We start from the raw sequence: 9139 nt of genomic DNA on the forward strand, positions 1-9139 counted from the left end.
GCCCCCTCCCCCCCGCCCACCTGCAGGGACCCCTGCCCAGCCACCCGCGTCCTCTCGGCCCCCGGACCCGGCCCACGCTCCTCCCAAGCCGGCCGCCTGGTGCGGGTGGGGCCCGAGCTGGGGTCATGAAGCCCCCATCGGGGCCAGAGGAGGCCGGGCGGCCGGCCTCGGACATCCGCGTGTTCGCCAGCAGCTGCACGCTGCACGGGCTGGGCCACGTCTTCGGCCCCGGGGGCCCCACCCCGCGCCGCGGGCTGTGGGCCCTGGCCGTGCTCCTGTCGCTGGCCACCTTCCTCTACCAGGTGGCCGAGCGGGTGCGCTACTACAGGGAGTTCCACCACAAGACGACCCTGGACGAGTGCGAGAGCCACCGGCTCACCTTCCCGGCCGTGACCCTGTGCAACATCAACCCGCTGCGCCGCTCGCACCTCACGCCCAACGACCTGCACTGGGCCGGGCCCACGCTGCTGCGCCTGGAGCCCCACGAGCACGCCGCCTTCCTGCGCGCCCTGGGCCGGCCCCCCGCGCCGCCCGGCTTCATGCCCAGCGCCACCTTCGACGTGGCCCGGCTCTACGCCCGCGCCGGGCACGCCCTGGAGGACATGCTGCTGGCCTGTCACTTCCGCGGCAGGCCCTGCGGGCCCGAGAACTTCACCACGGTGAGCTGGCCCAGACCAAGCCCGGGGTCCGGGCACTGCCGGCCTGCGCCCGGCCCGAGTCCTGGCCTTAACACCCTCGCCCGAGGCCCCTTCTTCCCAGCCGGGCCGGCCACCCTCACCCCACAGCCTCTCTGCCCAGCCCTGGACACCATGCTCCTTGGGGCGCCCCCGCCACCCAGCCGCCTGCACTGCAGCTGCGTGCACATTCCCCCAGCCTGGCTCTGAAGCCAGGGGGCCGGGGAGACGGTGCGTCTGCACTAGGGCCCAAGACCCCATCTTCTGCCAGGGCTTTGGAACCTGTGTTCCGTCTGCCCCTTCCGTATTCGCCAGCCCTAGAGGAGGGCAGGGCCCTTCAACATCTCCGAAGGACGCCGGTCCTCTCAGTGGTGGGACCGGGAGGGCTCAGCTCCGGGCGGCTGCCGGACGGGCTTGGTGTTCCAGGGGCTGGGGAGGGGCCGTGGCCCGTGTCTGCCCCGGGGAAGGCTGGCCCGCTTCCGGCTCTCTGCTGAGCTGTCACCTCCCCCACCCCGGAGATCTTCACCCGGATGGGCCAGTGCTACACTTTTAACTCTGGCGCCAGCGGGGCCGAGCTGCTCACCACATCCCAGAGTGGTGCAGGCAACGGGCTGGAGGTCATGCTGGACGTGCAGCAGGACGAGTATCTGCCCGTGTGGAAGGACACAGGTAGGGGGCACAGGCTCAAGCTGGGGGCGCACAGACGGGTGCAGGGGGTGATGCAAGGCGAGGGTGCTGGGCAGGGCCTGAGGCAGTGCTGCCCTGTGCGGTCGCCCGGGTTGGCGCAGCTCAGTCCTGGGGGCCGGGGCCTGCAGCAGGGGGTCCCCTGGGACTCAGGCCTCAGGGCCCCTCCTCCTGCAGAGGAGACCCCGTTCGAGGCGGGCATCCGGGTGCAGATCCACAGCCAGGAGGAGCCGCCCAGCATCGACCAGCTGGGCTTCGGGGTGGCCCCTGGCTACCAGACCTTTGTGTCCTGCCAGCAGCAGCAAGTATCCTGGCCTGCCTCCCTAGCTCTCCTTAGCCTGCCCTGCCCATCCCAGGGGACACCAGCCCTCCCCCCACCTCATCCCGGGGCCTCTGTCCCCCAGCTCTCTCCTTAACCAGCTCCCCCAGCTGAGCTTCCTGCCCCCTCCCTGGGGCGACTGCAGCTCCGTGTCTCTGGACCCTGACTTTGAGCAGGAACCATCTGACCCCCTGGGTGCCCCCGACCCCACCCCGGGCCCGAGCCCTCCCTATACCCTAATGGGGTGTCGCCTGGCCTGCGAAAGTCGTTACGTGGCTCGGAAGTGCGGCTGCAGAATGATGCACATGCCCGGTGAGGGCGGAGGTGGGGGCGGCGGGTCTGCAGGCGGGGCGGGTGAGGGTCTGGGCCGCTGCTGAAGCGGCGCCCTCTCCCGCAGGCAGCGCGCCCGTGTGCAGCCCCCAGCAGTACAAGGACTGCGCCTACCAGGCGCTGGGTAAGGGCCAACCTCGCGCGCCCAGCCCCGGGCGGCGACCCCTCCCTGGCCCTGGCCGCAGGCAGGCGGCCCTGACCCGACCTGTGGCCGCAGACGCCATGCTGAGGAAGGACGCGTGCGCCTGCCCCACCCCGTGCGCCAGCACGCGCTACGCCAAGGAGCTCTCCATGGTGCGGATCCCCAGCCGCGCCTCCGCGCGCTACCTGGCCCGGAAACACAACCGCAGCGAGGCCTACATCGCGTGAGCGGCGCGCTCCTCCGCGGGGCTCCGCCTTCCCCACCCGCCCCCTGCCAGCGGGGGTGCCCGCCCTCCCAGGGCGCAGCAGAGGCCGGGCGGGGAGCACCTCCCGCCAGCAGCTGGCACAGGGAGTGTCCGTCGAACATTCCAGGGAGAACGTGCTCGTGCTGGACATCTTCTTTGAGGCCCTCAACTACGAGACAGTGGCGCAGGCGAAGGCCTACGAGGTGTCGGAGCTGCTCGGTGCGTGCGCCTGGCGCTGCACGCGGGCGCTCTGCGGCGGGCGGGCGGGCGGTGTGGGCAGGGCAGGGGCGAGCTGACCGGGACCCCGTCTCCGCAGGTGACATTGGGGGCCAGATGGGGCTGTTCATCGGGGCCAGCCTGCTCACCATCCTTGAGATCCTAGACTATCTCTGCGAGGTGGGACCGGCCCGTGGGGAGGAATTGGGGGGGGTGCAGGGCAGCAATGGCCACCTCCTCCCCTGCGCCCCCAGGTGCTCCTAGAGAGGGTCCTGGGGTACTTCTGGAACCGAAAGCGCGCCCAAAGGCACTCCAGCGCCAATCTGGTGACTGCCCTCTCCCCGGCCACCCCAGGTGCACCTGGCTGTCCCCGAGGGGGGCCCTCCCCTCCTCTGACCTTCTCCCTCCTCCCACAGCTTCAGGAAGGGCTGGGCGGCCATCCAACCCAAGCTCCCCACCTCAGCCTGGGCCCCAGGTAACACAAAATGGCCCTCTGGGTCTAGGTGGGCCGTCAAGTTCCCTTCCGGGGGACAAGGGCACCACGGGCAGTAGGCGGGGCCGTCCCAGCCTGCGGTCTCCTCGCCAGGCCCCCCACGCCCTGCGGCGTCACCAAGACTCTCTCTGCCTCGCACCGCACCTGCTACCTGGTCACGCGGCTCTAGACCCCGAGTGTCTTCGGGGCCCCGTCTCCACGCCCCGGCCGCGCCTGGCCCGCTGTGTCTCTGCCTCCTTCACCCTAAATAAAGTTCTAGCGCATCAGCCCCAGTGTCCGTGACAGGCAAGACCGCAGCCAGGGCTGGCCGCTCCGAGGCCCAGCCCGGGTGGCCGCCACCCAGATGGGGTGTGGTGGTGGGAGGTTCCTGGGGCGCAGAGGTGTCGGCCGCCTCCTCAGAGTGGGTGTGTTCAGGGCTGGCACGTCAGCACCGAGGAGCGGGGAGGGGCATCAGGGGCCCCCCAGCACCATGGCGGGGACCCGATAAGGGAACCGCTGCGAAGGTGCTGAGCCCAGCCCAGCCCTGCCCAGCCCAGTCCCTGCCCCTGCCCAGCCCAGCCCCTGCCCCAGCCCAGCCCAGGGAGCAGGCAGGGGGTGGGGCCCGGGCCCAGGCCCGCAGCTATCCTGCCCCAGACACCTCGGCTTTCTCCTGGTCGGGACCTGGTGCCGGCCCACAGCGTCCCCATGAGCAGCTCTCCTTCTCCAGCCTCCCCAAGCATCTTAGGCGGTAGCGAGAGCGCCCCCCACCCCACCCCCAAAGCCCACTTTCTTGGCTCCTCCAAACCTCAAATACTGGAACAGCAGCAAGTGGGCACAGGAGGCCTGTTCCTGCCCCAGCCCCACTGCAGGCTGGGACATGGGGCGAGGCAGCAGACAGGCAACCCCAGGAAAGGCCCCGTGCTCCCCACCCCCTCTGGGGACGCCCACCCAGTCTTGGCTGACCAGCCCCCCGAGTCTCCTGCGCAGTGGGAGCAGGGTGTGGAGGAGGGAGGAGCAGCCGCCAGCCCCAGGCTGCGAGTCTGGCCTGCAGGAGCCCTGCCCGCAGAGCCCACCCTCCGAGCCGCTCACGCACAGCCAGACTGTGGGAAAGGAGCCAATTTATGAAATTAAATAAAGTCCACGAGGGGTCAGCCCAGTGCGGGTCCCGGGTTCCGCAGCCCAGCACAGCTGGGGTCAGTGCACGGGCACCCCGTTTTGCCCCTCAGGAGGGGCTGCCATAAACCAGGCCCCAGCCTGGCAGCTGGGTTCCGGGGCCTAGGGGGGGCAGAAGTCGGAGAAATAGGGGTGCTGCAGGGCCTCCTCTGCCGAGATGCGCTGGACGGGGTTGCACTTCAGGAGGTTCTGGGGGGCGAAGGAAGAGGAGGGCAGGTCAGAATCCTGGTCTCCCCCAGACTCCCTGGGTGGGTGACCCCCCTGTCCACCCCGCCCTGGCTCACCTGTAGCAAGTCTCTCCCCGTGGCATTGAGCTTGGGTACGACGTTCACCAGGGACGTGGTGGCTGGGTACATGGGGTAGGGCTGGGGGCGGGGCGGGGGAGAGTCAGGCCACGGCCGGGGCCGGGGGGCTGCCAGGCCAAGAGGCGGGGACACTGGCGAACCCGGCCCTGCCGCACACCTTGTAATCTGGCAGCTTGGTCATGGCCGGCCACTGCTCCTCCGTGGGGGTCCCCAGCAGCGTGTCCAGGGGGTCAAGGGCCACTCAGGTGGGAAGGACAGGGCGGGCCCTTCCCCTCCCCCCCCCTCCCCAGGCCACCCTCCTCGCCATTCCAGCCCCCTGGCACGGTGGCCAGTGGCCAGGCGCTTCACAGATGGGAACACTGAGCCCACATCGACGTCCACGCTGAACGGCCGCCGGCCCTCGCTGGCTCGCAGCCTCAGGACTCACCGCTCGGCCGGGGACGCGTCCTCTTGGCTCCGCCCCGCGGCCCCCGAGCCCACCAGCCCCACGCCCAGCTGCAGTGCGTCTGCCCCGGTGACTGGGGTGTCCAGCACCCTCGCTCCCAGCCCCTCTCTCGGGGCGCCCGGCACACCCTCCGCCCCACACTCGCGCTCTGTGGGCTCCGGGCAAGGGAGCGGGAGGATATCGGAAGATCCTCTTCAGCTGGTCGTCGACGTCGTTGCCAGGGAACAGCGGCCGCCCCGCGTTGGCCAGCTCTGAGACCGTGTGAGCGGAGGAGAAACACGGGAGCCCTCACACCCTCTGGGGCTGCACCCCGCGGCCCTTCCCCAGAGGGGCCCTCCGGGCCCTATCTGCCCCGCAGGATAGGGAGCGGGAAGAGAAAGTATCCCAGGCCCCACGTCACCTGCGAAGATGCAGCCGGCTGACCACATGTCGATGGACGTGGAGTACAGCTTGGCCCCGAAGAGGACATCCGGCGGGCGGTACCAGAGCGTGACCACCTGGAGGAGACCCCAGCCACAGGGACCCCGCTTACAGGGGTGGGGAGGAGGGGGCTCGGCGAGCAGAGGAGCAGACGGCTTGGGGCCTGGAGGAGCTGAGATGCTCCTGGGCACGCGCCCCCGCTCACCCCCGCTCACCTCAGCCGAGTAACAGCGCACGGGGATCCCGAAGGCCCGAGCCAGGCCGAAGTCTGCCAGTTTCAGCTCCCCGTTCTGCGCGGAGATGGGACGGGACATGCGAAAAGGCTTCGACCACCTTCGACAGCTCCCGCTGTCCAGCCCACGTGGGCGGCTCCCAGTTCCAGGTGCCCCCACCCCCACCCTCCGCCCCCCCAGGACGTACCCTGTTGATGAGCAGGTTCTGGGGCTTCAGGTCTCTGTGCAGCACGTTGCGGCTGTGACAGAAGCCCAGGCCTTTCAGCAGCTGGAAGAGGAATGACTGGGGGGGGGGGTGTCACACCTCAGATGGGAGGCTGCCCTGGCAGAGACCCTGCTGCTTCTCACCGCCCGCAGGGACAGCGCTGACCCGACACCGAGGACCACTTCTGCACTGTGCCAGGTATTCAAGGAAAACAGCAGAGGGGCCCGGGGCCGCTTTCTGGGGCCGCTTTCTGGGACGGGCCTCGGCTGGCCACCCGGGCAGCAGCCCTCAGCATCTCACTACCCAGCCCTTACTTGCCCTGGAGCTGGGACACGGCACTTGGTCCCGGGGCGCAACAGCCCCCAGTACGCGTCGAGGGAGGCCGGTCTCTCTGCGGCTCATCCTGTGCCCTCCCAGCTGTAAGGCACATCGGTGACCTGGCAGAGCTCCTGCCAGGCCGGCGGGCACAGGAAGTGCTGGCTCAGGTGGGGCTTCTCGAGGAGAGGGACGGGGTGGCCTCCCCCGACACCCCAGGGCATCCCTGTCTGTGGCCTTAACTTGGAGCTCAAAGCCAAACGCGGACCCCAGCACCTGCCTCCACGGGGCCCCGGGCCGCAGACCTCTCACCTTCACGATTTCAGGGTCCAGGTCGCCGTTGCAGCTGTCAAAGTACTTCTTGAGGTCCTACAGAGGCACAGGGTAGGGGTGCGGGCCTGCCGTGAGAAGGCCTCGCCTGGCCCTGCACCCGCTCCCTGTGCTGTCCCCAGACCCTGTCACCTGGTCGCAGAACTCAAAAACCAAAGTCAGCTTCTTGTCGCTGTGCAGGACGTCGTGAAGCCTAGGGGGGAGGAGGGCCTCAGCCTGGCAGCCCTGGACTCTGTGGCCCCAGGGCCAGCCCAGCCCAACTCCGAGGCGGACATAGCGTGGGGGTCCTTACACACCTGACGATGTTCTTGTGCTTCAACTCTTTGAGCAGGCAGATTTCACGCAGGGCAGAGCTCGGCACTCCCTGCACAGGGAGGGCGCCGGGCAGGCGTCACGGCCGCCCTGCCTCTGCCGAGCCCGCCCGGCCGCCGCCCCAGCCTACCTCATCGTCATCATCCAGCCTCACTCTTTTCAGAGCCACGATCTCATGGGTCTCCCGGTTTTTGGCCTTGAACACTGTTCCATAGGTGCCTAGAAGGAGGTCAGGTTGAGGATGGGGCACCCTTCCCACCTGGGGGAGTAAGGGAAGAGATGGAGATGAAGGCCCGCCCGGGAGAGGCTTTGTGGAGTGAGGACGTGCTGGCGGCCCAAGGGAGGGTGTCTGCTGTAGGCAAGGCTGCCGCAGCCGGGCTGGAGGGTCTAGAATAAAGGCGGCGCTTCCGAAAGGTGTGGATGTGGTGAGCAGGGGTCTGGGAGAGGAGGGCCGGCAGGAAGGTGGGGCTGGAGGTCTGCAGCGAGAACTGCGGATGGGGTGGCAAATGCAGGAAGTGCCGAGTCGGGAGGTCCGGCGTGAGGCTGGGAGGGGGCGTCTGCAGGAGGGGCTAGCGGGGAGGACGGTGTCTGCACGGAGGGCTAAGCTCGGGCCAGGGCTGCAGCCAGGGCTGAGTCGGAGTCTGCTGGGTACTGATGACGGCAGAGGAGCCAGGACTGCAAGCAATGCTGAAGGGTCTGCAAAGGAAGCTTTTGCAGGAACATCTCGCGCCCCCATACCTTCCCCAATCTTCTCCAGTTTCTCGTATTTCTGCATAGCGGCGGCCGCGGGGACCCCTGCGGGCCCTGGGTCCTAAGACTTCGGCCGCGGCGTTGCAGAGGAGGCGGGACCCCAGCCTCCAACCCTGCCCCTCCCTTTTTGCCTGCGCATGGGCTTCTGGGGCTTGTAGTCTTAGGACGGCTGGGCTCCCCAAGAGTGCCTGCGATCGTGAGCCACGAGACTACAAGTCCCAGCAGGCTGCGCTCCGGGTCTCTGCAGCACTCGATTCCCGGGGCTCGGCTTCCACCGCGGGGGCAAGCCCTGGACTTCAACTCCCAGGACGCACCGCGTGTCCGCTTCCGGCGGCGGCCGCGGCGCGGCGGCTCCCAGGGTGCCCCGCTCAGGCTAGTGCCTTGGGCGATCGCTGGCTTCTGCCGAGGAGGGCCGACACATTCCAGAATTGCGGGGGGGCGGGCGCTCTCCGGGGCTTGGGGCTGGGCGGCCCCACCCTGGGCGCAGGTGGCCCGCCTCTGACCGCTCGGAGTTGTTGCGCTCGCGGAGACGGCCGCGGGGCCGTCTCGGCGCGGCCTCCCACCTCCCCCGGACCCTCTAGCGACCCCCAGGACCGGGCGGGGAGTGGCTCGCGGGCTCGTCTGGCGGGTGGCGGCTGTGTACGGACTAGCTGACCCCGGGGCTGGGCAGAGGGGCGGGTGTGCCCCACTTGCGGCTGGATTCCACTCACACCGGGGACCCCGCTCCCTTCATCGCCGTTTGTCGTTTGGGGGTCGACTCGCGCTAGTTACACTGCCACCCCCGGGGCGGCTGGTGGAGCCCCCCAGGCCGCTCTCTGCAGCCCGGACCCCCGGCGTCCGCCAGGGTGTGGCCGAGGGCCGGCAGGTTGGTTACCGCCCTCGGCGGGCAGACGCCCAGGCAGATGCTGCACTTGCGGCAGCCTTGACCTCATCCCCGGGGACTTGATTATAGATTCTGCCGGGCTGCTCTCTAATTGTCTCATGATTGCATTCTTGAGGGCTGTGAACTGAACCCAAAACGGCCCCAAACAGCACCCCTCCGCCAGAACCAGAGTCGGTGCCAAGCTTGTGTTAATTAACTCGTTTGTAGCTGACCGATTCCGGCGGGCACACGCTTCACCCAGTAGTGAGCTAAGGAAAACGAGACGACGGCCATCCCCTGGCTGGAAGTATCGTTTAGTCAAGCCAGAAGCCATACAGGCAACTTCAGAGGACCGGCAGGGAGTAGGAATAGGGTTCGAGGGTGTCCCGGGCGGGGAGGGGGGGTCACCGCCGGGAATCTCGCCGAGCTGCCCCCGCTGGGAAAGCCTGAGTCAGCTCAGGGTAAATGGCATCCAAGCTGCAGTCGCCATCACCCGCTACCACCATCCACTCCCACCCCCCAAAGACGGGGGCTTTCGGGGAGGCACAGGCGCTCTGTGGGGCGGGGGCGACTCTTGATCCGTCGCGTTAGTATCTCGGCTTCCTGCACCCCGAGCGGCCCGGTCATCCCGGTGCTCCGTTTTCCTGCCCGGGATCCCCAGCCGGGGCGGGCACCTTTCCGCCCGGAGATGCCTACGGGGGCCCGGAG

General features: G+C 68.9%; 2 protein-coding genes across 2 annotated transcripts; one reads left to right on the forward strand and one right to left on the reverse strand.

Moving 5' to 3' along the window:
- Window positions 1-6: 6 nt before the first annotated feature.
- ASIC3 (acid sensing (proton gated) ion channel 3) lies at window positions 7-3368 on the forward strand. Its single transcript, XM_004694417.2, has 11 exons — window positions 7-659; window positions 1193-1343; window positions 1536-1663; window positions 1788-1989; window positions 2075-2131; window positions 2225-2372; window positions 2521-2612; window positions 2710-2789; window positions 2864-2935; window positions 3026-3084; window positions 3196-3368. The coding sequence occupies exons 1-11, from the start codon at window positions 126-128 to the stop codon at window positions 3269-3271; spliced, it is 1599 nt and encodes a 532-aa protein (XP_004694474.1). The 5' UTR covers window positions 7-125; the 3' UTR covers window positions 3272-3368.
- Window positions 3369-4182: 814 nt separating this feature from the next.
- Window positions 4183-7681, reverse strand: CDK5 (cyclin-dependent kinase 5). The gene is made up of 12 exons (XM_004694418.2): window positions 7558-7681; window positions 6950-7038; window positions 6804-6871; window positions 6640-6700; window positions 6490-6546; window positions 5845-5940; window positions 5640-5714; window positions 5405-5501; window positions 5186-5255; window positions 4717-4777; window positions 4539-4619; window positions 4183-4443 (listed from the first exon to the last, which is right to left on the reverse strand). The coding sequence occupies exons 1-12, from the start codon at window positions 7592-7594 to the stop codon at window positions 4357-4359; spliced, it is 879 nt and encodes a 292-aa protein (XP_004694475.1). The 5' UTR covers window positions 7595-7681; the 3' UTR covers window positions 4183-4356.
- Between the last annotated feature and the right edge of the window lie 1458 nt (window positions 7682-9139).

The sequence above is a fragment of the Condylura cristata genome, unplaced genomic scaffold (assembly GCF_000260355.1).
Source record: "Condylura cristata isolate star-nosed mole 26May11 unplaced genomic scaffold, ConCri1.0 scaffold00042, whole genome shotgun sequence".
Lineage (NCBI taxonomy): Eukaryota > Metazoa > Chordata > Mammalia > Eulipotyphla > Talpidae > Condylura > Condylura cristata.